Below are 27,213 nucleotides of genomic sequence, written 5' to 3'. Positions count from 1 at the left end.
CCCCCCATCTGCATTTGCGACCTGCGTTGTTCAAGTCAAGTAAATCTTTGCGGCGGGTGTTTACAATGAACCCGGGGCGGTCGCTCGTGCGTGGAGTTGACATACATGTTGCTTCGGGGTCATTGATCTCTGTGCATTGTTTCTATCCAGTGACAACTTTATGCCTGCGTGCGCGTGCGTGTGTCAGAAGGCCCGGGGAGGGGGTGGGGGGGGGGGTTGATCGGGGGACCGCCGTAGATTAGCCAGGTTGAAATGATTGGGTAGAGGATTAGGCGGATTCGGGAAGAGACGCGTCTGTTTACCTTGCAAAGAAGTCTTATAATAAGCTGATTGGCGCGGCTTGATTACACACATACACGATCCGTCTCAACTGCCGCCCCATATGCTGATTGCCTTGTTATTGTTGCCTCTTACAAACACCTGCCGTCTCTGTGCCATGTATAAAAGTCGGACTCCCCGGGCACCGGCAGACGCATTTCCCATTAGGTCTGACCCAGGGAGAGCTTGCAATCAGAGAAGATGTGTAACCCAAGACGCGGCATAAACAGGTAAGGAGAGCTGAATTGGCCCGAAGGCACAGGGAGCGATCCGGTTACCTACTGCTGTAAAGTGTGTGTTGGGGTTTGTATTGTTACCTGGGCCGCAGAAAGAGGTAGGAGAGGAGAAAGGCAGGATTAGACACATGGCGGGTTAGAAAAAGACCAGAAGAAAGAAGGGAAGAGATGGCAGGGAAAAGCGACAGGGAGAGGCTTAAGATTACACACCTTTAGCGCGCCTTTGCGGGTTGACTTGAGAAATTTGCGGGACAGTCGCAGATGCTCGCCGATCAAATTGTCATCCGACTTGCCACCGAGCTTGGAGCTGGAATAAGAAGAAGAGGAAGATTCGGTGTGGGAACGATTTTTCACCATTCAATAACAAGCAAGAAATGTTGTGAAGCCGGACAAGACAGCGAGCAGAGCAGAGAGAGTGAGAATAAAAGGTAAAGCTGGAGAAGTGGAGATAAGCAGTCAACACACAAAATTAGTCTATGGGGAAAAAAGAAAGCCCCAAAGTCCGGACTGAAGAGAGATCAAGGCCGGCATGAGTCTTTGCTGCCTCTAACCTGATTAAGGAGAGGGAAGGTGGTGGGGAAGGGGTGCAAAGAAGAGCAAGAGCAAGTGAAGAAGAAGAAGTAAGAGAAAGAAAGAGAGAGAGAAAGAATTACAAGAGGACGCCTGGTGAAAGAAGCCTCTTAAATCGGGGGAGCTTGGAATTAGAGCCACAGAAAACTGCAAAGAGGAAGCCCACAAAACCACAGTAAGTAAATTAGGAGGCTGTGCGGCTGGAAAAACGTGTAATGAAGTCACGGGCGGGGGGAAGGGATTTGTGGTCATTCAAAGTGCTTTATACACTGTACCTTAATGGATTGATTTCCTGCCTGTAAGAGTTGTGCATACTGACATCCTCCGTGGCCTCACCTACCCACCTTGGCTTTTTTTCTTTTAAATAAATGATATTTTTAGCCCTCTTTAGAAACTCGGTTCACTCCTTCGCTCTCACATGTGTCTTAATAAATGTGATGTTTGCAGGTAAAAATGCCCGCCAATGGGAACCTCCCCCTCAAGTTGCAGTTCGGGCTGATCAACCATGAGGGTCGCTATCTCACCGCCGAGAGCTTTGGCTTCAAGGTTTGCAATACCTGGATCCAACAAGATCATGTGTCCACTTTCACTGACCAAATCACTGTAGTCAATGGTTCTAATTGTGTATTCATGGTTTATTATCATAGAATTAGTTTTTTTGTGTAGGTATGTGTAGGTAAGTTAACATATTGCAATTATTGTCAGGAGGAACATTTTACTTCTAAGACAATTGTTAACAGTTTGCACAACACACCACAAGTACAATTCTATTAACTTTATTTCTAAATTATCGAAATATTATATATATATTATATATATATATATAAAGTTTGTCTAAAAACATGTACATCAGGGTCCCAGGTCTCCCCCGAAAAGCTGACTTTGAATCTTCCTGGTTACATAAAGGTCAAATAACAATCTGATTTGGCGGAGTGGTCAGAGCAGGATCTTATAACTACTATACATATAATCTTTGACCTTTGAAAAGAATCAACTGATTAATCCTGAGATCTGCTCTTTTTTGGCCTCTAGAAAAACTCAGAGCTGCCCTTTCTCTCTGTCTGCCCAGGTGAACGCGTCAGCCCCCAGCCTAAAGAAGAAGCAGGTGTGGACTTTGGAGCAGGACTCCAAGGACTCTCATGTCGTCTACTTGCGCAGTCACCTTGGCCGCTACCTGGCCTCGGACAAAGACGGCAAGGTGAGCTGTGAGGCTGACAGTCACATCTCAGAATGCCGTTTCCTCATTGTCGCCCAGTCCGATGGTCGGTGGGCGCTCCAGTCTGAGCCGCACCTGCGCTTCTTTGGCGGCTCCCGTGACTACCTGTCCTGCTTCGCACAGTTCATCAGCGACACCGAGCTGTGGGCCATGCATTTGGCCTTACACCCGCAGGCTAACTTACGCTCTGTTGCTCGCAAGCGCTATGTCCGCCTCTCTACAGAGGACGGGGAGGTTGCGGTGGACATGAACATTCCTTGGGGGGTGGCGGCACTCTTGACCTTGGTCTACTTGGATGGAAAGTATGGCCTAAAGACCTGTGACAGTCGATTTCTTAGCAATGATGGCAAGCTCTTGACGCAGAGTGGAAGAGGCACGGCGTACACGCTCGAGTTTAAGGTTGGGAAGCTGGCTTTTAAAGACTGTGAAGGGAAGTACCTGTCTCCTATGGGGCCCACTGGTACACTGAGGTCTGGACGCTGCTCTAAGCCAGGCAAAGACGAACTGTTCGACTTAGAAGAGAGCCACCCACAGGTGGTTCTGACGGCAGCCAACGCTCGATACGTCTCTATAAGACAAGGTAAGGGAAACATCAGTGACATTGAAAATTTTAGAAGACAACCTACGATGTAAAATGGCCTCAGGAGCTGCTCAGTGGGTTTGCAAACCATCAGATAATTCATCTGACCTACATGCATAATGAGGAGTAGAGGTTACTACAGGTACTGCAGCTCCCACTATCAGGCCTCATACATACAGTGCTATAGAGTGCTCCAACAAAAGAAAAGCGGGCTAACCATTCACAGGAAGCACAATACCAAGTGGACATGCTCAAAGAAATTGGCTGCTCTCAGCTGATTACGGTCTGATAGCACGGGCAGGCAGTGTAATTATGGGTAATGTAGTGCATCCACGTGACATCACGTACTGAGGGGGAGGATCTTTCATCAAACTCAGCAGAGATAATAATCAACCCACTTTTTATCATCTCATCCAGTAGATGGGAAGTTATTATATATTCCAGACATCGAAAAGGTTCATACAAAACAATTGTATAAATAAAATACCATTATATATTATCTAACTACCGGAACAGAATTTCACTTGAGGCATAATGTTGGCCCCAGCCACAAAAAACTCCAGAAAACTGCTTAGACTTCTACTTTCATCACATAATCAATCAAAGTGTGGGGTCTTAAAAGCCTTCATTTCCTCCAATGTTCCTCTTAGTCGTTGGTGATAATTGTGTTAACATTCGGAGCCAGTGCCCCTGGGCTCATGGAAACAGCTGCTTGTAACCTATATACCACAGAGCAGTGCTGTGTTGATACTATATTATGTATTTACGCAACTGTCTTTTGACGGAGCTGTAGGGGAGCGTTATTTGATCAGCATGCAGCCATGGCGGCACAATAGCATGCTGATGGATTACACCTGCTACACAGCAGCTTCAAAGTTATTTCTTCGCTACATTAAGGGGACAGCTTGTATGGACAGTAGAAAAACATGGACATTTGCAGTATTTCAGTTCATGTTTCATGTGAAACAGAAGGCCCTGCAGAAGCTTCCAATGACCAGTATGGTTTAGTGGTCTGATTGGAGACTGGATTTGGGGCAGATTAGCACAGACCAAAGTGCTTGTCAGCATACTTGGTCATGACACCCATCTGTAGGCGGCAGATTCTTGTCTGGGGGTTCGAGTTACCCCAGCATTGGTCCTGTAACAGAATCTGTCCTCCTCATTGTTCCTGGTTAGCACTGGGAGCTGTGGCACAAACCAAATGATGGGAAACTCGGGGGATGATTAATTGAGTGGATGGAGGGATAAGGCTGAGTTAAATCACACATAATCTTCCTGATATACAATAATGTACACATTTACTGCTCCCACCACACGCAGCGCACACCCAGCCCTTTTCTCTTCCTCCCCCTTTCTCCCTTTCTCTTCCTACACTTGTTCGGCACAAACAAAAGCTTTATCTTTCTTGCACACACTCGCCCACACACAACCATACTGTCCTGCTGCGGCGAGTGGTGAGGTGAGGTGTGATGAATTATTAATGCAGTTGGCCCCTGTTCCTGGAAGGCTGGGGGGAGTCTGCTTTCAGAAACCCTAGCTGCCTCTCACCTGGGGCCAAAGCTCCTGCCCCGCTGAGTCCCCCAATCTAACCCACCAACTCCGCTACTATCGGACTGGTGCTGCAAATCAAGAGAACGCACTGAGGGAAATGCAAAAGGTTGAGATAACAGAAAATAATTTTACATACTTCTTGAACTAACCGACTCGCTTCTGTAGCCTTGCTTTGATAAAGGAGAAAGTGGAAGTGGGGGAAAGGGAGGTTAGAGTGTGGGATGTGTCTCATAAGGGCTATAAGACAGATATATGTGAGAGCATCGGAAACAGGTGGCTATTGTTTTCTTTATGCACATAAATTTGCATTGTAGCCGCATTGCTGGAAAAAGTAAGAGCAAATGGTACGGCTGGGCAATATGGCAAAAATATATTTCCTGGATTCAATTAGTATTTTCCAACTCACAATTTGGAGTCTACTAATGCCACAGCCCTTGCAAATGGCATGTCTACGACTCAATACATAGCAACACCGGGTAAAAGGCCACGCGAGTCAAAGGGTTTCGCTTCAGTTCCTTGTCGTTTAGGCGCTTTTGTCAGCGTTAGCAGCTCCTCCAGATCTGTCATCACTTTTCCCGTCACCTCCCAGCGGTTCCTTCAACCCAAAAGTGCCGCACTCTGGCCTAAAACTGTTAAAAGACACAAAGTTTCCATTTTCACACACACACATACACACGGGCCTAGTGTACAAATAGGATGGATGCATGGGCAGGCACAGGCAGCCGAGAGAACAGATGAGCGTAAAATGAATAAAAGATTAATGAAAAAAAACACCAGCTGTAGTTGTGAAGGGGTGATGGAATTGGGGGGGAAAGAAAGAGAAAAGAAGAAAATGAGGGACAGGGGGATAGTGGCATCAGCTACCCATTAATAATAGATGTCAGGGCCGTGCATGGTTGATGGATTAGTTAGGCCTGCTCCACTTGCAAGCTGCAGGTAGGACAACGGCAGAAAGTGGAGCTGGTCAGTGGGTCCCGCGCCAAACGGACGGCGCAAACCTTTACTTATTATCTGTGATCGCCGGAGTTTCGCGACAACATCTGATTACCCCAAGCTCCCCCCTGACCGAGCTGCGCCTTTTTCTCAAGATGGTCATCAACATGTCCACAGATATCCGTCCGATCGTGAGCTTGGGTTGCAGCGTATCCAATCTCTCCCTCTCTCTTTCTCTCTCTGTCGCGTCTTGCTTTCCCTCCCCGCATCCTCCGCTCATCTGTCAGGGAGCGGGCGGTGCGGCGGGGTCCCAGCTGAGCCCTGTCTGAAGATCATTTCTGGGCTGAATTAGTGTGAAATGGACACGTGGAATAGGTAGACAAAGCATGACATTGAATCGGGATGAGAGAGAATGAGAGTGATAAGCCCCTGCAGGCATGTAAGTGCGGGACAGGCGCGGGGGGTGCTGTTTCAAATGCACTGGAGATCAATGACACTTTAGCTAGTAGTACAACCTTATGATACGAGTTCATCAGCGGTGAGGGAGATGTGATTAAAGCGGCCCGCGAGCTTAGTTACCATGACATCTTTCTTTGACGATTCGACCCAAATGCAACGGAGGCACTTAAAGGGAAAGACTATAGAGAAGATTGCTTCATTTCGCTAATCACAAGCCTGTTGACGCGATTTTTCACTTGCTTGCAGGTGGTGCACTGCAGATGATTTTAAAGACTTTGAAGGAATTGCAGCAGATATTACACCATGGGAACTTTTTGAGCTTTCTTGCAGTAATTCCACTAAACTACAAAAGTATGAAGAAAAGAACACACGCACTTCGTAATAGAGCCAGCCAGACACATTCACTTCCAGAACGACTGCAATTTTGTCATTAAATTTATGATAAGTTTTCTAATCAACAGGTCTACAGCCAATTCTCTATTCTCTTTGGACTTTGGACGCACAAAATGGAAACTATAGTGTTAAACGGTACCGGAGTGCATATACATTGACCATGTATCAGGAGTATTTTAAACATAAAGAAATCAGTTCACTCCCCCTTGGTAAAAATGAATCTATAGTAAGTCCAGATCTCTTCGTCTAGCACATAGTCTATCCTTCTCTGTCCTCATTCACGACCACATAGGCTTAAGGTCTGAGCGGGGTGGGCAATTATCGGCACGTCCCGCTAAGTGTGACTACAAAATTCTCTGGTTTCCCTCCCCCCCTTCGTTTTTTTATTTTTTATTGAGAGGGCTTCGAGGAATTGGACGGGCAGCACTCAGGAGCTGATTATGTCTGAGGCCTGCTGCGTGGAGGGCCGGTTGGAGGGGGCAGAGGTGGAGCCGCCGGCAGCCTGGGGCGGGGGTGAGGGGTCAGCGGAGAGGGGAATGTAAAGACGAAATTGCCAAATATGATTGTTGAGGATTACAAAGAGATTTAAGAGAAGGGACAAATGGAAACAAAATCAAAACGACGATTATGACGATGTTGCGATGACTCCAGTGCACTTTGTATCTTAATCAAAACTTTTGCCGCTTTTGAAAGTCCACACTTTTACTGTGATTGGTTTAAATCACATGTAATTCACTCGGAGAATGACGAGACTGATCCACAGAAGGAGCGAGTGGGGAAAAGTCTGTTTGTTTCTTTGATGAAAACAAAACACATTTTTAGGATCTCTCTAAATCCTGGCACTAGTTCTTTTTTTCATCCTGTTCTTTCATTCTAATTAGACATCTTCTGCAAACCTCCAGACGAATGAACATATATTACCAGAGTTGTATCTTTAATCAGTGAAAATGTAATCGCCCCAGAGAAGCAAGCACAATGCCAAGTGCAGATCAAGAGCGCAGTATGAGACAAAACCACTTAAAAAGCCTAAAACATCCGTGGATCAGACATGATTATCGAGTTGCTCATGCTGGGTTTGGCTAAATGCAACTATACACAATCTCATTAGTGGGCTATTGTCTGCCTGTTTAGTACAGCGGAATGGAGGAGTTTGCCAAAATATAACGAGACGGCTTCATTTGGGACAGACATCCAAAATAACATCTTCCTTTTGGTCCTATCGAATGTGTTTGTGGAAGTTCTCCGTCGTCCGTTGAAGTGCACATTTTCAAAAAGCAGTAGTGGCCATGGTCAAGCTAATGCAGCCACCAAACTATTCCCACAGAATGAATTGAATGTTATGGAGAAAATCTGCCACGTTTCCTAGATTTAACAACCCAGTCCAGGTGTTTGAATGCTGTGTAATTATCTCCTAGGGGTGAGTCTCGCAGCTAACCAGGACGACGAGACAGACATGGAGACGTTTCAGATGGAGTTCGAGAAGGAGAGCAAAAAGTGCACGTTCCGCTCCAGCCAAGGGAACTACTGGGCTCTGGTGGCCCACGGGGGCATCCAGAGCACCGCCACGGAAGTGTGAGTGAAGCTAGGCCGAGTCTATCCACTGGTTTCTTTTTAAACATACACAAAGAAAATGTAAACATATCAGTTTTTGTGAGTCACGTGACAAAACCAACACCTGCCGCCATACTGGATCATTTTTCCATTGCAGGTAATGTCTAACTGAACATGAATTGCAATCACAAAGCTACGAACTGCTCATCTATCCTGCTGTTCTCACTATTTTACTGTCACAGAAAGGCAATAGGAATTATTACAACCACGGGGTACTGCACAAAATGCGGCAACATCTTTAAGCATAAAAATAGCTATAGTACAAAGTATTTTGCCAGTAATGTAGTGTGTATGGAAGTGCTGCTAGCCCGAAAGGCAATAGGGTTTAATTATGAAATTTCAAACTTTTAGAGATCTCTCAAGAGATTCTCCAGTTCAATTTACCCCCCCCCAAAAAAAAGCTAAACTAGCTACAAGCTTCTTGAAAAAAACTATAAAATAGCGACAAAAATGAACGGGCGACTAAGAAGTGATGAAAAAAGCAACAAAAACAGACGACAAAAAAGTGACAATGCAAGGAAAGATCTTTGATGAGTTCTGTAGGTCTTAGCTTTCAAATGAGGCGTTACTTTGGCCTATAGGCTGTGAGCTCGAGAAGCTTTTAGATTTGGGTAAAGCTGAACTCGAGAAGATGTGCTCGGTTAAAGCGGGGGTTAAAAGGTCTATCCTCCAATACGGCGCTGACTGACCTGCTTTGTCATGGAGATCAGCTAAAATGTCAGCTTTAAAGCATGTCAATAAAACACAAAATCAAGAAGCTTTTAAAGAAGCTGTACCAACTTTTTATACTTGCAGAGTGAAATATATTTTGCACAGTCGCAGTGTATTGTGTTTGCAGTCATTTGTAGATCATTGCATTGCGCCTGTGGTATTAAGAGCAAGCGTAACCCAAAGTGTCCCCAATGCTGAACACTACTCCCTGAAAGTTGTGGAACATGCTTACATGGATGGGATGATGGGAACTTGTGTTTGCAGCAGCCATTTCTATTCCAGTTCCATTTTATTCATTCTTTACTTAAAAGTCTATCATTCTTTGGTACAGATTGAGCGTTTTATAATCCATCTGTGTTAATGTTGTAGGTCGGCAGACACCATGTTTTCAGTGGAGTGGCTTGGCCACAAGGTGGCACTGAAAGCCAGCAATGGAAAATATGTCTGCACTAAGAAGAACGGTCAGCTGCTCGCGGTCAGTGATTCAGTGGGTAAGTTTGGAATTTCTGGTATGATCACAAAATCAGAGAAATTGATTTTGACATCATTTTGTTGCACTTGTTTAGGTGAGGATGAACTGCTGTCTATAAAACTGATAAACCGGCCGATGCTGATTTTGAGGGGACAGAATGGTTTCATCTGCCATCACAAAAACTCCAACACATTGGACGCAAGCAGATCAATTTACGACATTTTTACACTTCAATACAGCAACGGGGCCTATCAAATCAAAGGTAAGAGGGGACAGAGCTATTGTGTTATGTATGATAGCTGTGAGTTACTAAGTTACTTTTTTGAGTCAACTACTCAAAACTGAAATGTGAAATTTCCTAAATCTTCTGTATTGATGACAGAGGATTAGTTTTTTACTGATCTACTGCTTTTACAGTGTTCTTCTACCTTATCTTAGGAATTATTTCCCTGATCTCACTTCTAAGGTGTATTTCTGGGTACATTTTCATTCGTTCCGTTTTGGGGCCAAATATGTGCCCATTCACACATAATTCACATTACAAAGTGGGGCCAGTAAACATGATTACTGCCAGTAGCTCTTTGAGAGAATAGACAGATCGTTTACGAGGAGCGAAGGTAACACAAAAAAACCCTAACCTAAATACCTAAATACTGATATAAATATTAGGGCTCAACCGGTATGGATGTTTGGGGTCCGATATCAAGGGGGCGGGCCGATAGCCAATTTCTAAATAATTTCATTTGATGTAGTTTTTTTAAATCTCTCAAATAACCTACAGTTAAACATTGATTACCATAGTAAAGGTTTCAATCATAGAAATATATGTAATAGAGGTCAACGATATGGGTTTTTCTAAGGCCGATATGCACTGCTGATATTTTTAGTCAATATTTTTAATAAATCAATAGAAAATGTCAATAATCCTGTGTATGATGCTTCTTAACGTGTCAGTGTTGAACAGTGACAGCAGGGGGCGCTGTATGAGGGGCATAGCACTGATTTATTCAGTAGGCACTTCAGAGAGAGCTTTTTGGAAACACAAATTCAGAAATTATACGCAAAAGTCTACACCATAAAATAAATACAATAGGTGAACAAACTTGTGGCACTCATTTAAGGCCCTGACTGAGCTCTTTCCAATGCAAAACAAAAGGGAAGTCTCGCTTTCGATTCCGTAGATATCGGCCGATATATCGGACGGGGTCTAACAAATATGAACCGCCATACATTTGTTCACCTTGCCCCATGTAAATATAGAACAGAGTATATCTCAAGAAGCCTTTTCAGCTAATACTTTTAAATATACTTTTATTTTTGACTTCTTAAATGAGTTCAAAGTAACAGTACTCCAGCATGAGTAAATAATTTGACTTTTTAACTGTCCCTGTGTGTAATGTAGTGCGTTTTTGCTCACTTGTACTTGATCCTTCCAGGTGTGACGGGTCAGTACTGGTACGTGAACAGCTCTCTGGTGGTTTGTTCGGACGGGGAGGTCCCGGAGGATTTCTCCATCGAGCTTTTGGAGCGCGGGCGTCTGGCGATCCGGGGCAAGAACGGCAAGTACCTGCGCGGAGACCCGGGAGGACTACTGAAGGGAGACGGACTAACCCTCAACAACTCTGTCCTGTGGGAGTACTGATCAACAGAAAACGGTTAAAAGACTTTCAAAGCAATTCCCGAAATCAGGATTTGCTTTTTGTATCAAAGAGACTCTAAGAGGGAAAGTGCAAGGACAAGAATATACAGCGGGTTCAGGAAGCATTCATGCTCCATTTATATATCTATGTATTACATCAGACTGTTACACAAATTGGAAATAATTGAAGGAGGGCTGAAAGCTTTCTGAACCCACCGTACTACAGAGCCAAGAAGACGATGAACTTCCACTGTCAGTATTTTATAATGAAAACTGAGTGAATTGCTTGCGTTTAATAAATCTTTTTTTTTTTTTTTTGCATGTCCCAAGAACAAAGAAAACCGTGTTGCCTTGTCTAATATTTCAAAGCGTCATTGTGACCTACAACGCTCCCCTTTCCTCTACGTCTGTATCGTGTCTTACAACAGGTGTAATGACACTTGTCAACACTCCGGGCAAAAGTACAGTGAATCAGGGGGCCATATGAGACGCACAGTTACCAGGACAAGTGAGGTCACAGAGTAAAAGCATTCATCATCACGGTGCCGCTGTGGATGCGAAGATACTTGGGTTACAGGTTGAAACAAAAGAGACTCGTTCAGAGAGAGAACTACAGGGATGTTCATAATTGTTGCCCGGTAATATAAAGCAGATGGATGCGGTTCATGACAGTATTTAAAAGGATCGATAAACACTTTACTTGGAATCAGTGAACCCTCCATTTCAGGGTCAATTATCTATCCAAAGCTGTAAATGCCAAGATTAAAACTAATTGTGTCTGAAAACTTCTATCTGGGAATATAAAAAAGCAGTGTCACCTTTTTGGATGAGGTGTCCCAAAATGCTTTAAAGAGAAAGACCTTGGGTAACCTTGTAAAACTAGGCCATGGGTTATAATTAGACATAAATACACTATAAACAGTGCGTGCCTTTTTTTTTATTACAGTAGGTGTATGTAAGTGCTCTAGGGCATTTAATGATAGAGATATCACCCAGCATCACTAGGTGTTCTGTTCAGAGGTGCCTTTTGCGTAGGTAGCACCCCTGTGGTTCAACACAGCAGCATGTGTGAAAGTGACCCCACACATCCGGAAAAAAACAATCTGACATCACTTCAAACTATTTGTAATCCTGCATTGAAAAAGAACTATTTAAATTAATTGTACTGCAACAACAGAGAATATATACAGGTCTTGCCATGTGTATTTTTTATTTCCCATAAATATCAAGAATTCAAGGCTAAAAACATCATAACATTGTGTAATACTTAGAGCCGCGGAGTCCCTTGTGGATCTACAATATGACCAGAGGATGTTCACGCAGCTCCTGGTACACCTTCAGAAGTGACCGGGTCATGTGACCTGAAGTCACGCCAATGGCTCCGGAGACGCGGCCATCGTGGATCTGCTGCAACAAGTGCTGGCAAAAAAGGATTACAAAACACAGTTCAAAAATAACACATAATAATAAAACAAACGAACAATACCAATGTGGATTAATTTACAACCCTTACATTACTTAAAAAACAGTTTTTTTTTAGCACAATTATGTTTTGTTATTGTCATTATTGCCATCTCCACAACAGTTTTCCTTCCACCCACCTGAACTGCATCAGCTGAAACCTTTTTGTTTGTACATAAATGCTAATGATATTATGAAGAGTCAACAGTGGCATGGGACTTGACAATAGTACTTGACATTACCTCGGCCCGCTGTAGTGCTGGTCTTAAACCTAAGCTCTCGACACTCAGAGATGAAGACTTCGTGGGTGCCCTCTTCACCAGAGCCTGTGCGACGCAAGGTTTAATGGGTTCAGTGATATTTTTTCACATTGTTTTCTCGTGTGGGTGTTCTGAGCCTAATCAAACGGAGCAACAATAACAATGTTTCGGTACAAGCAGCTACTACTTTCAACTACTTCAATCCTACCACTCATTAACAAATTGAATATGTAGTTTCTATTTTTCTGATGTTTATTTCACGAGCACAGGGTGTGTATATGAAAGGAGAAGCATTACTGTCGCCGTGCAACAATACTGTACATAAGCTCCACAAGCGAATCTTACAACATTAGACGTCTCTCTTCCTTTATTACTACACTACTAACAGACACAAAAGATACACACAATCATTTACACGTGGCTTTTCATGGCTGATCTGAGTGAAGCGTTTGTAGTTTTTTTTAATCTGGCATGACTTTCATTGTTAAAATAAAAATCACAACCCATTTAAATACCTGCACTCTGTCTATGATGGCATGATGTAATCCACACACAGCCGCCAATGACGAGCTCTCCACCTGAACCTCCACCGCCGCCAGGGCCTCCTTCTCAACCCCAACATTCACCTAGAAAAGAAACCAAGGATTAATCAAATACAACTATGTTATTCGACTATTTGGTTGGCTAGGACTAAATGAAAATAATAGTTTACCTCCTTTGTGACCAGCTTGATGAGGCGTCCATTTGGGCCTTGACCATGTAGCACTGCACCGTGAGTCCTGCTTTCCGACGGGTGCCCTGCCACTTCTCTGTGGGGCTCAGACAACAGCCAATCCAGCAACATAACGCACAGATTCGATTCTTTTCTCTCCTTATCTGAGCTTTTGGACTGAAGCACATCTCTAAGTAAATCACACGATATCTTAACACTAGCCGAATACGCTTTGCCTTCCCCTTTCTCAACTCTTTCTTTACCTTTTGACTTTAAAAATCCACGTAAAGCGTCTGAAGTCTTGGTTCTGGCGCAGGTCGCCACAGTTTTGTCACTTGCGGAGGTGCTGAGCCGCAGCGCATGTAACCAATCCACTGTCAGGGAGTTCAAGGGCAAGCTAATCGCGCTATTTTGCACTTTTAATAGACTCACTAACTGCTTCTCATCGAAAAGAGTCCCAAGTGAAAAAACTAGCACGCAGCTAATTGTTATGGGAAAGAGCGTATCGTCTGCGGCAGTTAAAGGCAGAGTCACTTCAGATTTCTGTCCTGGGTTGAGACTGCAGAGTGGGAATGAGTAGTTAGTGGATGCGCTTTGCTCTTGTGAAATATCTGAGAGAGGGCACACAGTGATGTTCAGTATCCAGCCTTGTTCTAGCAAATAAGGGCTGTTGTTTTCCAAGACACACGTGAGGTGTAAGGAGTCCTTCAGAAGCAGCCTGGTCCACTCAGTCGTGGCGTGGCATCTGATCGGCTGTTCCGCGCCATCGCTTGCGTTCAACAAGAGGAAGCTGACATTCACAACTTGGTTTAGGCGCCGGAGGATCTGGTTTTGGGATTTGATGGAAGTCTTTAAGTGTGATGCTCTAGAAAAGGAGAGCGGTTTGTTATGATCTGATGTGACGAATTGCAGTTTCGTATCAAACTGTCCTGATTCAAGCAAACCTTTCACACACGTCGCCGATTGCAGAGAGCAGGTCCTTCACACTGCGGCCCGTCTGTGCTCTCCGCCGCGTTGAGGATTCTGAGTCCACTCTGGATTTAGGTAAGGTGATCCGCCTTAGCCGCCCTTTGTCGGACAAACTGAACAGCTCCACTTCACCTAAAAACATACAAACCAATAACAATAAAGGCATTTCCTGGGCTGCTTCAAAATGTTTCAAGATATTGATGTTTCACAATTGCAATTTCAATGATTGCCTCTCCAATGCCTCTCCATGAGCGCATCTTCTCAACTGGCGCTTACAGGCCGGTGTGACAAGGCATTTGAAAGCTAAGAACTACAAAACTCTTCTAAACTTCTTCCTCATTATGATTGTCATGTTTTTATCCTTTTTTAGTAGTGTTTTCATCGCGTTTTTGCTTTTTTGACATGTTTTGGTCACAATTTTGAAAGAATAATGAAAACGTGATCAAAAACCGCAACAAAAACGTGATAAGAAAAACAAGGATGAACTTTAGATGATTTTTATAGGTCTTAGCTTTCAAATGAGGCGTAACCCTGGTCTATAGGCTGTAAGCTCCAGCCGAGAAACTTTTAGATTTGGGTAAAACTGGAGAAGATGTGCTTGGTTAAGGGGTTAACCAAACACAAACTGCAAAACTGTTTCTCTCCAATATTGCGCAGCCTTAATTTTGACTGATTTTTATAGTGCGTTACCTGCAGTACTGAACACTGGTTTAGTCAATGCGCTGATTCCACCCACATTCAAGCTGATGGGGCTCTGCACGGTGACCCCTTTGTCGGTCAGTTCAGGCCCGTCGCTTTGGCTCGACTCCTCTGTCAGCCTGAGCGACAGCAGGTCTGACCCAGTGCTTAGATACAGACCGCTTTGGTCCGCGCAGACCGACATCACCGGTCCCGGCACGCAACCCTCGGCGAAAGTAACTTGCGTGCCTCCCTCCTCTGAGGCTCCTTTACATGTCTTTATGACCAGCACTCTGCCGTTCTCGCCCACAGCCACCAGGCAGCGAGCATCCGTTTCCATGACGACAGATGCTCCGACAAACACCACGGGCTCCTCCAGGCTATGAAAGACGCGGATTCCTGGGAGACGCAGAGACAAGGAGCACAGACGTCCGTCCGGAAAGCCACATAAAACTATTGGAGATTTGATGAGGGCAGAGTCTACGCCGAATAAAAGCTTGAAAAGTGTGGGCTCCAACTTAATCTCTGACGACGAATCGCCCAAACAGACATAATTCATCACAGGTTTCCTTTCTTCTCCTCCATCTGAAATAATTGGTAAACAAAATGAGCTTAACATCTCATAGAGGCCAGGTTGCTCTCCTGGCTTGTTCACAGTGAATATCCAGGATGGGTCTCTTCGGGACAGGGTCACCAGCACCGTCCCAACTGTGATAAGACATAACACCCCCTCCTCTCTTATGACTATATCTTCAGAAGCTACTTTGAGCTCTGTGGGGCTTGTAGATTGGGTGGAGGAAAATCTGTGGAGGTGAGACAACATGATTGAAGACAACAGAAGTCCTTACACTGCCTGTAGCACTGACTGTAATTGCAACCGCTTTTATTAGTACGTACCTGGAGAGAATAGGTGGTAATTGGACGCGATAAACTGCGCTCCTGCAAGCTACATAGAGATGCTGCTTGTCCTCACTTTGAACAATGTCACTAACTGGGTCTGGAAACTGCAAGATGCCCTAAAAACAAAGACAAACTTGACATTACAGTTTTAACAGCTGGCAGATGTGGAGAGCAAAAATCAACTGACCGTGAGTTTCTTTTCTTTTAAGTCAAATACAAAGACCTCCTCGCATCCACTGTAGATAAACGCGCGTGCCCCTGTCCCAGAGTCCAATGTGGTGATCCCTGAGGTTTTAGGTGTAGCCCAAAAGCCAAACTCCGCCAAAGTCTCAACAGCGCACCGTCCCGTCATGACAACCACGCGGGCACAGACTTTGAGGAGTAAAATATATTACTTAAAATACAAATAGGAGAGGGGGGGAAGAGGCTAGCCACTGGTTCAGTTCAGTGTTGACAGTGCACGCAAACTTCCGCGCCTCTCAGCTGGACCAATAATAGTAAGGACTCCGTTTCCCATGATTCAGTAACGCACAGAAAGAAGTTTGTGGGGGTGAAAAACAAAACAAACTATGGGCTTATGGTTAACTGTAACTACACACACTTTAATCACCAAGCGAGTGAATTAAATGCTACCATTCAAAACGAAATGAACAAGAAAATATCTTACATTTTTGGCTTTTTGTCACCCGTTTATTATAATAGAGCCATGGTTGTCACTAGAGGGCGCTCGTAAACAACAACTTCCGGGATTTAGTCGCAGAAGAAGAAATCTCCTCCAATCAAAACAGCCGAAGGAAAGTCTGCGCACACATTTGAAAACAACCTTTGACGGAGCGGCTAAAGGCTACACGTAAACACCAGTTTTTCAGACGCGTTTCTATTAAAATGTCAAATATCTTCACAATGGATATCCACAGTGACGAAGACCTCAAGATGTACTTTTATGAAAATAGATTGAAAACATTTGAGGGATGGCCGTTCGACGAAGATTGTTCATGTACTCCCGAGAATGTAAGAACTATTCAACTCGTACGATTTGTTAGCCTGCTAGCTTAATCGGTAATGTGACCCAAAACAGAGAGATTTGTCTGTTGAATAGATCATCTGTTTACCCTGAGTTTGTTCTACAGTAGAGATTGCTATTGTTTTTTGGTTTTTTTTGGTAACATTATAATTTAGTGGCAGAATGTTTTGACATCATGGCCGATGTGCCTGTAAAATAATTGAATTGAAATAATTGTCTGTTTGATTTTTCAGATGGCCATGGCTGGTTTCATCCACACACCCTCAGAAAATAGCCCTGATGTTGCTACGTGCTTCTTTTGTCTGAAAGAACTTGAAGGATGGGAGCCAGAGGATGACCCAGAGTAAGTCAAACACTTGGTTGTTATTATTTTCTATGCACAGTCAATAACTAGTTAGTAATGTTATTTAGTTTGTATTGTCCTCCCTGACACAAGCAGTCACTTACTATCACTGTATAGAAAACAACCAGCAAAACCACATCATTTTTAATGTTTGTTACATCACAAGTACTCTGGAACAAATGGCCAGAGAGATAGTAAATAGTAAAACAATAAAGCTGTTTAGGATGCAAACAACTTGGATAAGATGAGATGGAATAAGATAATTAATTATCAGACAACATCTTGTTTTTGACTGAATGTTATTGTATAAAGTATTTCAAGATATGTTTTGTCTTGCAGGAAAGAGCATAAATCTCATTCATCTTCCTGCCACTTTATCTCCTTGAAGAAGAAAGTTGAAGACCTGACAGTTGAGGAGATCTTCAAGCTACAGAAGGAGAGGCGCAAGTTTATAATTGTATGTTGTGTAATATATTGTGATGCACTAAATTATGCCAGTGTTTGTGAAATGGCTTCATGAAAACTGGTGTGTGTCTCTCTTGCTCTCACAGACCAAAACCGGCAATGAGGCCATCAACAAGCTTGAGGAGGCTTCCAAAAAAAGGAGAGCAGATATTGTCAAGACAGCCATGGGTGAAGAGTAACCAGCAGCAGAACATGTGTGAAGTGTGCAAGAAGAAATTTTATGTGTATATGAGTGTGAGCGAATGAATGAAATTTTATCCATGTACTTACACATTTCTGACCCTTGTATTGTGTTTTTTTTTACATTAAACTTTTAATAGAATTAAATCTTAATTTTATCTTATTTTTATTTTGTATTTTTTAACCAAACCCATCACAGGAAGGCCATTTGGCATTTGTTGGAAGTAGTGACCCCTAACAATTGAGCAAGACACTTCACCCACCTTGCCTCCAGTGACCATTTATCAATTAAATTCAAATCAGTCTTGTAAAGTTAAGAATTTTTCATTAGACTTTTATCTAATGATTGGGCAGGATGTTATTTTAATAATGTATTAGACATGTGATGTGTGTGTATTACATGTCACTATCTGCAGTTGTGCTCAGAAGTTTAAATATCCATCCATCCATCCATCCATTTTCTTCCGCTTTATCCGGGGCCGGGTCGCGGGGGCAGCAGTCTCAGCAGAGATGCCCAAACTTCCCGATCCACACACACCTCCTCCAGCTGTTCTGGGGGGACCCCGAGGCGACACCAGGCCAGCTCGGAGACATAGTCCCACCACCGTGTCCTGGGCCTTCCACGAGGCCTTGTCCCACTAGGACATGCCTGGAACACCTCCCGCGGGAGGCGACCAGGAGGCATCCGAAACAGATGCCCGAGCCACCTCAGCTGGCTCCTTTCGACGTGAAGGAGCAGCGACTCTACTCTGAGCTCCTCCCGGGTAACTGAGCTCCTCACCCGATCTCGGAGGGTGCGCCCAGCCACCCTGCGAAGGAAACTCATTTCGGCCGCTTGTATTCGCGATCTTGTCCTTTCGGTCATTACCCAAATCTCATGACCATAGGTGAGGGTGGGAACGTAGATCGATCGGTAAATCGAGAGCTTTGCCCCCCGACTCAGCTCCCTCTTCACCACGACAGACCGATACAGCGACCGCATCACTGCTGACGCCGCACCGATCCGTCTATCGATCTCACGCTCCATCCGTCCCTCACTCGTGAACAAGATCCCGAGATACTTGAACTCCTCCACTTGAGGCAAGGACTCCCCACCGACCCGCAGAGGGGAAGCCACCTTTTTCCGGTGGAGAACCATGGCCTCGGATTTGGAGGTGCTGATCCTCATCCCGGCCGCTACACACTCGGCTGCAAACCGCCCCAGTGCGTGCTGAAGGTCCTGGTTCGTTGAAGCCATCAGAACAACATCGTCCGCAAACAGCAGAGATGAGACTCTGAGGCTCCCAAACCGGACACCCTCCGGCCCCTGGCTGCGCCTAGAAATTCTGTCCATAAAAGTAATGAACAGAACCGGTGACAAAGGGCAGCCCTGGCGGAGACCAACACGCACCGGGAACAGGTCTGACTTACTGCCGGCAATGCGAACCAAGCTCCTGCTGCGGTCATACAGGGAACGGACAGCCCTTAAATATCTTGGCAGATATTTTTTCATAGTGTGTGGTTGTGTGAAGCCATTTATGGTAAAACGACTGCATTTGCTCTTTTTAAATAATGATCTTGGCCTGATAATATGCACACAAATGGGTTTGAATGGCTACTAAAGGTAAGCATCCTCACCTGTGACCTGTGTAATTATTGTGTGTATAAAAGGGAAGTGAGTTTTTGGGCTCCTGACCTCCGTTTCTGGTTTGTGAGTCATGAGGAAAGCAAAGGAATTGTCAAAGGAAAGGCATGAAAAGATAGGAACTGTAATGGACTTAATGATGATTTAATTATTTTGAAGTACTTCCTGTTTGATGATGCAATATCCTGTGTGCTGAATAAGGAAGTGTTTAAATTTGAGTGTCATTGCGGGAAGGGAACATGGCACCTGATGGTTATGGTTTTTAGCTCCCAGTTGGAATGGGGAAAAAAGGTAATATTTGGAATCATTTTATGGACTATTTCTACTATTTGTGTATGGATGTTTATATTGTGAATTGTTTTGCTTTTAGTTCTTACGGTGGTCACTGTGTACTAAATGGAAATAAAGAAGGAAAAAGACACAAGATCCACTTGTACGCTTCATCATTACGACTGGGATGCTACAGTAAGAACTTTTCCTGGAGGTGGCTACAGCGAAATCTACCTCTTCAATTGCTTGTCAGTGGAAGGAGCCACGCCTTTTTGGGAAACAAATGATTATCTGGAAAACAAACTCTTGGCTGCCGCAAAGATAAACATAAGGAAGGAGACTGAAAATTAGCTACGGACATTGTGAGTAAACTGTTTTGGTGCTAATATGAGCCACGAATATGAACTAAACAAAGGGCTCTGCCACTGTCAATAGTAAAGGACAAATAAGACACAGTGGACAATATATGTTCTGTACCAAGACATTTGCAAATATTTTATAAAAACGAAGACGGCAAAATATATCTTTTACAATGGAGCATGGAACACAAGTAGGTGAGCAGTCACCTGTGGCTAATAATATTTCAGAAACCGTGGAAAAAATCCAACAGACAGAAAAGCGTCTGCTTGCTTCATATGAAAATTGGAAATCAGACATTAGAAAAGCAAGGAAAAGACTAATGTCATACGTGTCCGAAGAGGAACTTTGGTCATTGATTGACAGTTTAAAAGGGAGCAGTAAGGAGGTGATGAAAGTGTTTACTGAAATCAAATGTATAACTCTACCTGCTGTTGACATAAAGAGACGAGTAGACACTTGTCACGCAGTAACATCAGAAATAATAAACATAGCTCACAGCAGAGCTGTTGAAGACGAGAATGATTTTAATGAAGAAATGGAAAAGGCTCGGATGCATGAACTACTTTCAAGAGACTATGCTCATTCAGTATACGGTTCAGAAGCTTCTTTTCACTCTGATAATCATTTGGTTGCAGTTAAGAAAGCTGAAGCTGCAGCTGAATTGGCCGCAAAAAGAGCAAATTATGAATTAATCCTGAAGGAAGAAAAAATTGTAAAATCAATACATGACTTGGAGGAACAGCAAAGGAGAGAAATGTATGACAAAAGACAGGAACTCGTCAGACTGCAAGCTGCAAGAGAATTACAAGTGGCTGAAGCAAGATTAAAAGTTTTTGAAGAGGAGATAAACCAAGAGAAATTGTTGTTCTCAGACCTTTTAACTGCTGTGCCCTATTCAGGTCGCACTGTAAACAATGATGCACAGACCTTGGATTACGCTCCATCTCAGCCTGTAACCCAGCCTGAGTTCCCGTCTACATCTGCGATTGCCCTGCCGCCAAAGGATCAAGCTAAGGTTTCCTCAGACAACAGGGAAAATCCTACTCATTTTCTTACAACTACTACATCGACTCCTGTATTACCACGAGAAACCAATGTTAAAAATGTACCTGTTAGGCCAGTTCCAGTTACTCCTGAACCACGCCCCACTGCTCCTAACATACATTCGGACTTTACATCTTTGATTAAAGTTGTACAGGACAATTTAACTTTGAACAGATTACCTGTGCCGGAACCTTTCATCTTTCTGGGTGATCCCATTCAATTTATTGAATGGAAGGCTGCATTTACAGCATGCATTGGGATAAGAAATATCAGCTCAGAGGAGAAATTGTATTACCTTAAGAAATATGTTGGTGGATCTGTCAGACAAATGTTGGAGGGAACCTTTTTTCGAAGTGACTGTGATGCCTTTCAGGATGCGTGGAATCGATTAAATGAACGCTTTGGTCAACCCTTCACAATACAAAGGGCATTTAGACAAAGGATTAATAACTGGCCGAAAATAAATGGTAAGGATGCTGAAGGACTGAGAAACTATTCAGATTTCCTAAACACCTGTTTAGAAGCCATGCCTCATGTGAAAGGCTTAGAAATATTAAATGACTGTGAACAAAACCAAAGAATAATTTCTAAACTGCCAGATTGGATTATCACAAGCTGGAATAGACAAGTCACACTGAGCCTGATAGAGACAAATGTTTTTCCCACTTTTAGGGATTTTGTTTCTTTTCTTACACTGGAAGCAACAATAGCTTGTAATCCCGTTACCTCTATCCATGCTCTTCGTCCAGCAGAGAAGTGGACCTCTTGTTTTTGCAGTTATTGTAACGATAACTGTCATCATTTGACTGAATGTTTAAAATTTACTGACATGCCAATTTTTGACCGCCGTACATATGTAGCCGACAGGGGTCTATGTTACGGATGTTTAGACCCAGGACATGGAGTGACTAACTGTCAGCATCGACTTGTCTGTGATATTTGTAATGGCAGGCACCCTACAGTACTTCACAATGTGAACTTTGGAAGCAATGAAATTTTAGGAGCCAGTTAAAGTACTGTTCCTAGCTGTTTGTGTATTTGCTTGCTCTATTGCTAATGTTTTGGTTGATTGGTAATCCCTCGTTTTAAACTCGTGATTGGGGGGAGTGTAATGGACTTAATGATGATTTAATTATTTTGAAGTACTTCCTGTTTGATGATGCAATATCCTGTGTGCTGAATAAGGAAGTGTTTAAATTTGAGTGTCATTGCGGGAAGGGAACATGGCACCTGATGGTTATGGTTTTTAGCTCCCAGTTGGAATGGGGAAAAAAGGTAATATTTGGAATCATTTTATGGACTATTTCTACTATTTGTGTATGGATGTTTATATTGTGAATTGTTTTGCTTTTAGTTCTTACGGTGGTCACTGTGTACTAAATGGAAATAAAGAAGGAAAAAGACACAAGATCCACTTGTACGCTTCATCATTACGACTGGGATGCTACAGGAACTGTATAAAATAGGAAAAGGTTGTATATAAAAAAGGATATCCAAGGTACTGAGCAGCAGTGTTCTGCTGGAGGCTTTTTGCCAAAAAGCTGTCATTGAAGTTAAAGAGGGCAATACACAGTATTAAGAACTGGGGTATGTAAACTTTTGATCAGGGTCATTTCACAGGTTGTTTTGTCATCATTAAAAAAGAGCAAATTCAGTTGTTTGACCATAAATGGCTTCACACAACCACTAACTATGAGTGAAAAAACGTTATGTATTATCATTAATATTATCTGAAAAATTGCCCCAAAAAATCAGAAATTCTCACAGGGAGCACAACTGTATATTCCGGTGCGTAAAAGTACGCGCCTTGCAAACATAGTCCCTCCCCAAAAACAGCACAGATCAGCGAAAGTGCTCTCATCCGCGTGGCATCTCCACTTAATCACCAAAGCTGAGTCTGACCTTTTCTTTCTTTCTTTCTTTGTTTATTACAGTGTTCAGTCATTTTACACATTGCCAGTGTCAGTGTGCATTTGCGCGTCTAGACACAAATTGCCAGTTCGCATTGCGCACGGGGAAAACGAACCTTTACGCGTGATAAACGGCGCGCACTTGAATTATGGGGCTATCGTTTGGTTATGTGGTGATTGCAGCGGGTGTCTGTGGGATTCTGAGCTTTACGTTCTTAGCCACTTCCCTCGGAACCGACTATTGGTACATTATTGAGATGAATCAAGTCAATGCGAGCGACTTGGAGGACTTGAGCTCCCATTCTGGACTGTGGAGCATCAACGAAGGTAGGACCATATTCTTTCGACTGCGTTTTTTATTTTAAATTTTACTACTACTTATTTTTTTTTCTTGGCACGCATCAGGTGGTAAGACGCAACCGGACCCCATCGACTCCTTCAATACCGACTACTCCAAGTTTTCTGACGCGGAACTGCACATGCTTAGTAAGTCTCCTCCTGTTGTGTAATATTGTTGTTGTGCTTTGTAACTGTTCTCTCGCCTCGATGTGACTCTAATTAAACTGAATTATCAAGACAGACATAACTCCACAGCTGCCCCATAACCCACATGTTCACTCCACACAGACATGCACAGCGCCATCGTGGTGCTCCTGCCCCTGAGCCTGGTTCTGGTGCTGGTCGGGGGCATCTGCGGACTGGTTGGCTCTCTGGCCCGTAGCTCCATCCTTCTCACAGGGACGGCATTCTACTTTTTCATCTGCAGTAAGTCTGGATTCATTTGCACATCCATTAGCCAAACACGTGATGCGTCACCCCGGTATGCGCTCAGGGGTTTCCGTAATTGGCAATATGAGACATTTAACCAATAGAGATGAAGCTGTTATCAGGCCGTGGACACAAACTATTGTAATTTTTAAACTAATTTCGCTCATTTATTCCACACACAATATGTTAGTCTTTCTATACTCTGTGAGCAATAAGCAAACTCCAAATAACTAGCGGAAATGTTATGATGTATGGTGTTAATATGGCTGTAATGAACAGATAAACGGGAGGAGGCAAGATGCGACTCCCAATCCCTTTCCTTGTTTCAATCAGTATTAAATTGGACCTCGCACATTAGTGATTACCCGTAGATTGCCTGGATACAGCTCATTTCAGTGACAATACTTTGTCGTCACCCACAGGGCCTCAGTGATCTGCCCTTAAGGGGACATTGATAGTTGAATTATAATAATGTGTAATGTAAGAAAAGTTGCTGGTGAAATTTCAATTCCTATAGGTTTTTCCACACGATATGTGAAATAATTGCCCGATTCAATCATGGACAAGGGCAACAAATACAAATGCATTGGTAAATTTGAAGAGAGAAAAGCTAGACTGCTGCTCAGTCTCGTTATCGACCTCTTGAGTCCGAACAGACTGCATTTTATTACAGGCAGGGCTGATTGCCTGTACGATTAGGCCACATTGCATAAAGGAGCCGAGGCGAGGTGTGTTGGTAGTTTTTTATGTGCGAGTGTCTGAAATGCTTCACCACACCAGCTTCATTCAGAGTTGGATGAAATGAGGACCGTTATTGGTCTGCAAGGAGGAACAACCAAGAAGTGAAATGACTTCAGCAAGGACTTAGGACAGTGAAAACACACAAACATAGAAGGCCCATCCATGTGCTAAGACACATTTCACTTTGTTATTTTAGACCCCTTTTTCTTAATGCCACAATTCATACCACACTACAAGGGGACACAAGGCCCTACTCCTGGAGTAAGTTCCGAACTCAGACAAAGCTCAGAGGGTTGAGGCATCTGCAAACTACAGATGACCCGCCAAAAGACAGGGTGCAACCAAAATGGACTTTCTGACAGTAGTTAAAAGCATGCGTGTCAAATGACCAAATGAGATTATTTTTAAACAGAAATAAAGTCTTGTGGTAGACAAAAATACAGAGCTTGAATAGTCTTTACGGGCATACTATTTCATCACCCCAACTAACAGTGGGCTTATTGTTTCCAAAATGTCCTGTAAACAAGATATATTTAAAGGGCTGCACATGCTTCATTAATCTAACCAGATTTACGCAGCAGTGACAAGTAACACCTAAAGGAAATGGGACAACTCAATTATTAGCTTGATGTGTCTTAAACACACACATCTAACACAACTTTGCCATCTTTCAAATTTGTATAGAACACAATTCCAGATTTGTCTGAAACCCCAAAGGATGAGCAAACATTATACCACTCCGAGCCCCTTTAGCAGTTAAAAAAATGAGTTTTCAGACGTCAGTGGTCATGAAGATAGTAATGAACAGGATAGTAATGAACAGGCCTCTTATGTCCCTCTCTGTGGACAGATGTGCCTTATGACCTTGATCTCGGCTTCTGTGATGAATTAACAACATTTAAAAGCCCTTTTTAGCCTTTCTCTAATAAGTAGCACATGGTAATGTGTGAACTGGGATAAAGGCTGGGATGAGATTGCCATCTTGTTAACGGGTGGACAGTCCAACTTCAGTGCATGCGTTTTCTTTTGCTCCAGTTTTTTTCTATTGCACATAATTAAAGTAAAAGTGTTGATTTCTGTTGATGATTCAAATATAAGCTACATTATTATTAACACTTGGTCATTACTACCCAGGGGTGAGATCATAACAAAATGATTATTAGTCCTGTCCCAGTCGCTTCTGCGCTCCACTTGAAACTCGGGACAAGATGACAAAATTAAAAGGGTAACCAATGGCAACTGTATGTAGTAGCTGAGTGGAGTGAGGGGTTATTGCGTTTTTGTGGGGTCTCTGATGGCTGGTGTTGTGTAAGCAACACACGTCAGAGCACTTCCTGTCTCTTCCAGGGTGAAATTTTACTGGTAATGGCTTTTTAATAAGAACATCTTGCACGTGTAAATTTTCACAGTATAACCGCGGCACAAGCATCCTGTGTAATGAGCTGGTTTCCTCATAAAATAGCTATAAATGGCATTCCTTCTAACACTTTTGATGGGATTGTCTGCTCCTACATGTGCTGACGAAACACCCATCTTATGAATGTATCAATAAATATTGAAATATAAGGTACATTCACTCTTCTCATGAGACTATGCATCTCCAAATTCATAAAGGTTTTTTGTTGGTTTGTTGTTGCTTTTTAATTAATTTGTTTTACGAGGATATAATCTCACCTCCTAATTGACGTTGAAGTTTCTGTTATGTTCATGTACGCAGGCCTGCTGACCCTGAGTGGAGTGAGCCTGTACATCGTGTACTCACACCAGGCACTGGTGGAAACAGAGAGGCTGGTGGGGCTGGAGGCTCTGTCCTACATCCGCACTTCTTTCGGCTGGTCTCTGGCTCTGGCCTGGCTCTCCTACTGCCTGGAGCTGCTCACGGGGCTCTTGCTTCTGGCCGCCGCATGCATGTCCAAACGCAGGCACAGCAGCCCCTCTCTGGCCTGACACAGAACACAAGAGTCATATGTGATCTAGAACAAGAGGGGCCACCAAACCCGGTCTGTTGTGTGGGCTTTGAAACTTGGGGACTTAGAATAAGAATACTGGACAAGCCACGCCACCTTGTGGTGAATTATAACATTCACAGTGCTGGCTCAGTCTGTATTATTATAGTGCCAAATTAGTCTAAGTCCATAACTGCGCATCATCAATCGAACATTTTGTGTTGTGTATTGTATTACTTGATCTACTGAACTGTTTCTGTCATGTCACATATGACTGTTACAAGAGCTGTTTGTTTTACATGTAAAATAATGGTATCACCTGGACCTTAACAGACAGGAAAGAGGAGTCAGTGGCTATTAACAGTCCAGCTTAAGTACGTCATTTCTCTGCGCCTGGAAAGAGCATTGAGTGTTTAATATATCTTCGATCTGTTCGTTATTGATGTACAAAATTGTCAAGTCTTAAGTAATGTGTAGGTTTGTGCTGATGTTTACCACTATTCCAGACACATAGTAACGAAACAACACAGCAAAAGCCTAAAAAAAGGAAAACAAAGAAAAAGATGAGAGAGGCTAGATTTTAATGCAATATGGCCATGAATGAGTCTCCGTGAGCATCATGGTTTCTGTACAGTTTGCAAACATTTAAAAAATATAAGGCATCTCAGTCCACTTTCATCCACATGGAATATACCACAGTGTAGATTCTCTTCTTTGCTTTTTGAAGTGCCTCCAGTGGCTGCATCAAATGTTATCGTACTGTGTTACAGTTCTTCACACATCTGCCCAGTCATTTATAAAAATACTCAAAAGTGAACCATTTAAAAGCAAGTCTTACATCCACAACACAACTTTATTCACTTCCGTTT

The 27,213-nt window shown here is 43.3% G+C and overlaps 4 protein-coding genes across 4 annotated transcripts; 3 read left to right on the top strand and 1 right to left on the bottom strand.

The window, feature by feature from the left end:
• The first annotated feature begins 264 nt into the window (after positions 1 to 264).
• fscn2b (fascin actin-bundling protein 2b, retinal) lies at positions 265 to 11,216 on the top strand. Its single transcript, XM_079577534.1, has 7 exons — positions 265 to 1,299; positions 1,572 to 1,670; positions 2,194 to 2,920; positions 7,672 to 7,828; positions 8,948 to 9,069; positions 9,145 to 9,312; positions 10,487 to 11,216. The coding sequence occupies exons 2-7, from the start codon at positions 1,578 to 1,580 to the stop codon at positions 10,690 to 10,692; spliced, it is 1,473 nt and encodes a 490-aa protein (XP_079433660.1). The 5' UTR covers positions 265 to 1,299; positions 1,572 to 1,577; the 3' UTR covers positions 10,693 to 11,216.
• Positions 11,217 to 11,915: 699 nt separating this feature from the next.
• Positions 11,916 to 16,211, bottom strand: faap100 (FA core complex associated protein 100). Its single transcript, XM_079577533.1, has 8 exons — positions 15,857 to 16,211; positions 15,667 to 15,785; positions 14,782 to 15,572; positions 14,067 to 14,223; positions 13,123 to 13,987; positions 12,926 to 13,036; positions 12,393 to 12,476; positions 11,916 to 12,108 (listed from the first exon to the last, which is right to left on the bottom strand). Exons 1-8 carry the CDS (start codon positions 16,019 to 16,021, stop codon positions 11,983 to 11,985), a joined length of 2,418 nt encoding a protein of 805 aa, XP_079433659.1. The 5' UTR covers positions 16,022 to 16,211; the 3' UTR covers positions 11,916 to 11,982.
• A 186-nt stretch (positions 16,212 to 16,397) lies between these two features.
• Positions 16,398 to 17,773, top strand: birc5a (baculoviral IAP repeat containing 5a). The gene is made up of 4 exons (XM_079577894.1): positions 16,398 to 16,680; positions 16,927 to 17,036; positions 17,376 to 17,493; positions 17,588 to 17,773. Exons 1-4 carry the CDS (start codon positions 16,555 to 16,557, stop codon positions 17,678 to 17,680), a joined length of 447 nt encoding a protein of 148 aa, XP_079434020.1. The 5' UTR covers positions 16,398 to 16,554; the 3' UTR covers positions 17,681 to 17,773.
• Positions 17,774 to 22,778: 5,005 nt separating this feature from the next.
• On the top strand, positions 22,779 to 26,897 carry tmem235b (transmembrane protein 235b). The gene is made up of 4 exons (XM_079577535.1): positions 22,779 to 23,216; positions 23,295 to 23,375; positions 23,517 to 23,654; positions 26,116 to 26,897. Exons 1-4 carry the CDS (start codon positions 23,039 to 23,041, stop codon positions 26,343 to 26,345), a joined length of 627 nt encoding a protein of 208 aa, XP_079433661.1. The 5' UTR covers positions 22,779 to 23,038; the 3' UTR covers positions 26,346 to 26,897.
• Positions 26,898 to 27,213: the final 316 nt, after the last annotated feature.

Source organism: Gobius niger (assembly GCF_951799975.1).
Source record: "Gobius niger genome assembly, chromosome: 19".
In the NCBI taxonomy this organism is placed as follows: domain Eukaryota; kingdom Metazoa; phylum Chordata; class Actinopteri; order Gobiiformes; family Gobiidae; genus Gobius; species Gobius niger.
This window is presented reverse-complemented; position numbering and strand designations above follow the sequence as displayed.

What these genes read in the sequence shown, in the direction of transcription:
- fscn2b (XM_079577534.1), top strand. Translation starts at nt 1,578, where the DNA reads ATGCCCGCCAATGGGAACCTCCCCCTCAAGTTGCAGTTCGGGCTGATC. An exon ending in CCGAGAGCTTTGGCTTCAAG is followed by an intron (nt 1,671 to 2,193) that starts GTTTGCAATACC and finishes CTGTCTGCCCAG; the next exon opens with GTGAACGCGTCAGCCCCCAG. An exon ending in CAGAGCACCGCCACGGAAGT is followed by an intron (nt 7,829 to 8,947) that starts GTGAGTGAAGCT and finishes TTAATGTTGTAG; the next exon opens with GTCGGCAGACACCATGTTTT.
- faap100 (XM_079577533.1), bottom strand. Translation starts at nt 16,021, where the DNA reads ATGACGGGACGGTGCGCTGTTGAGACTTTGGCGGAGTTTGGCTTTTGG. An exon ending in ACCAGTGTTCAGTACTGCAG is followed by an intron (nt 14,224 to 14,781) that starts GTAACGCACTAT and finishes GTATGTTTTTAG; the next exon opens with GTGAAGTGGAGCTGTTCAGT. An exon ending in CAGCACTACAGCGGGCCGAG is followed by an intron (nt 12,109 to 12,392) that starts GTAATGTCAAGT and finishes CTTTTTTGCCAG; the next exon opens with CACTTGTTGCAGCAGATCCA.
- birc5a (XM_079577894.1), top strand. Translation starts at nt 16,555, where the DNA reads ATGTCAAATATCTTCACAATGGATATCCACAGTGACGAAGACCTCAAG. An exon ending in GTTCATGTACTCCCGAGAAT is followed by an intron (nt 16,681 to 16,926) that starts GTAAGAACTATT and finishes TTGATTTTTCAG; the next exon opens with ATGGCCATGGCTGGTTTCAT. An exon ending in GAGCCAGAGGATGACCCAGA is followed by an intron (nt 17,037 to 17,375) that starts GTAAGTCAAACA and finishes TTTGTCTTGCAG; the next exon opens with GAAAGAGCATAAATCTCATT.
- tmem235b (XM_079577535.1), top strand. Translation starts at nt 23,039, where the DNA reads ATGGGGCTATCGTTTGGTTATGTGGTGATTGCAGCGGGTGTCTGTGGG. An exon ending in CGCGGAACTGCACATGCTTA is followed by an intron (nt 23,376 to 23,516) that starts GTAAGTCTCCTC and finishes CACTCCACACAG; the next exon opens with ACATGCACAGCGCCATCGTG. An exon ending in ATTCTACTTTTTCATCTGCA is followed by an intron (nt 23,655 to 26,115) that starts GTAAGTCTGGAT and finishes TCATGTACGCAG; the next exon opens with GCCTGCTGACCCTGAGTGGA.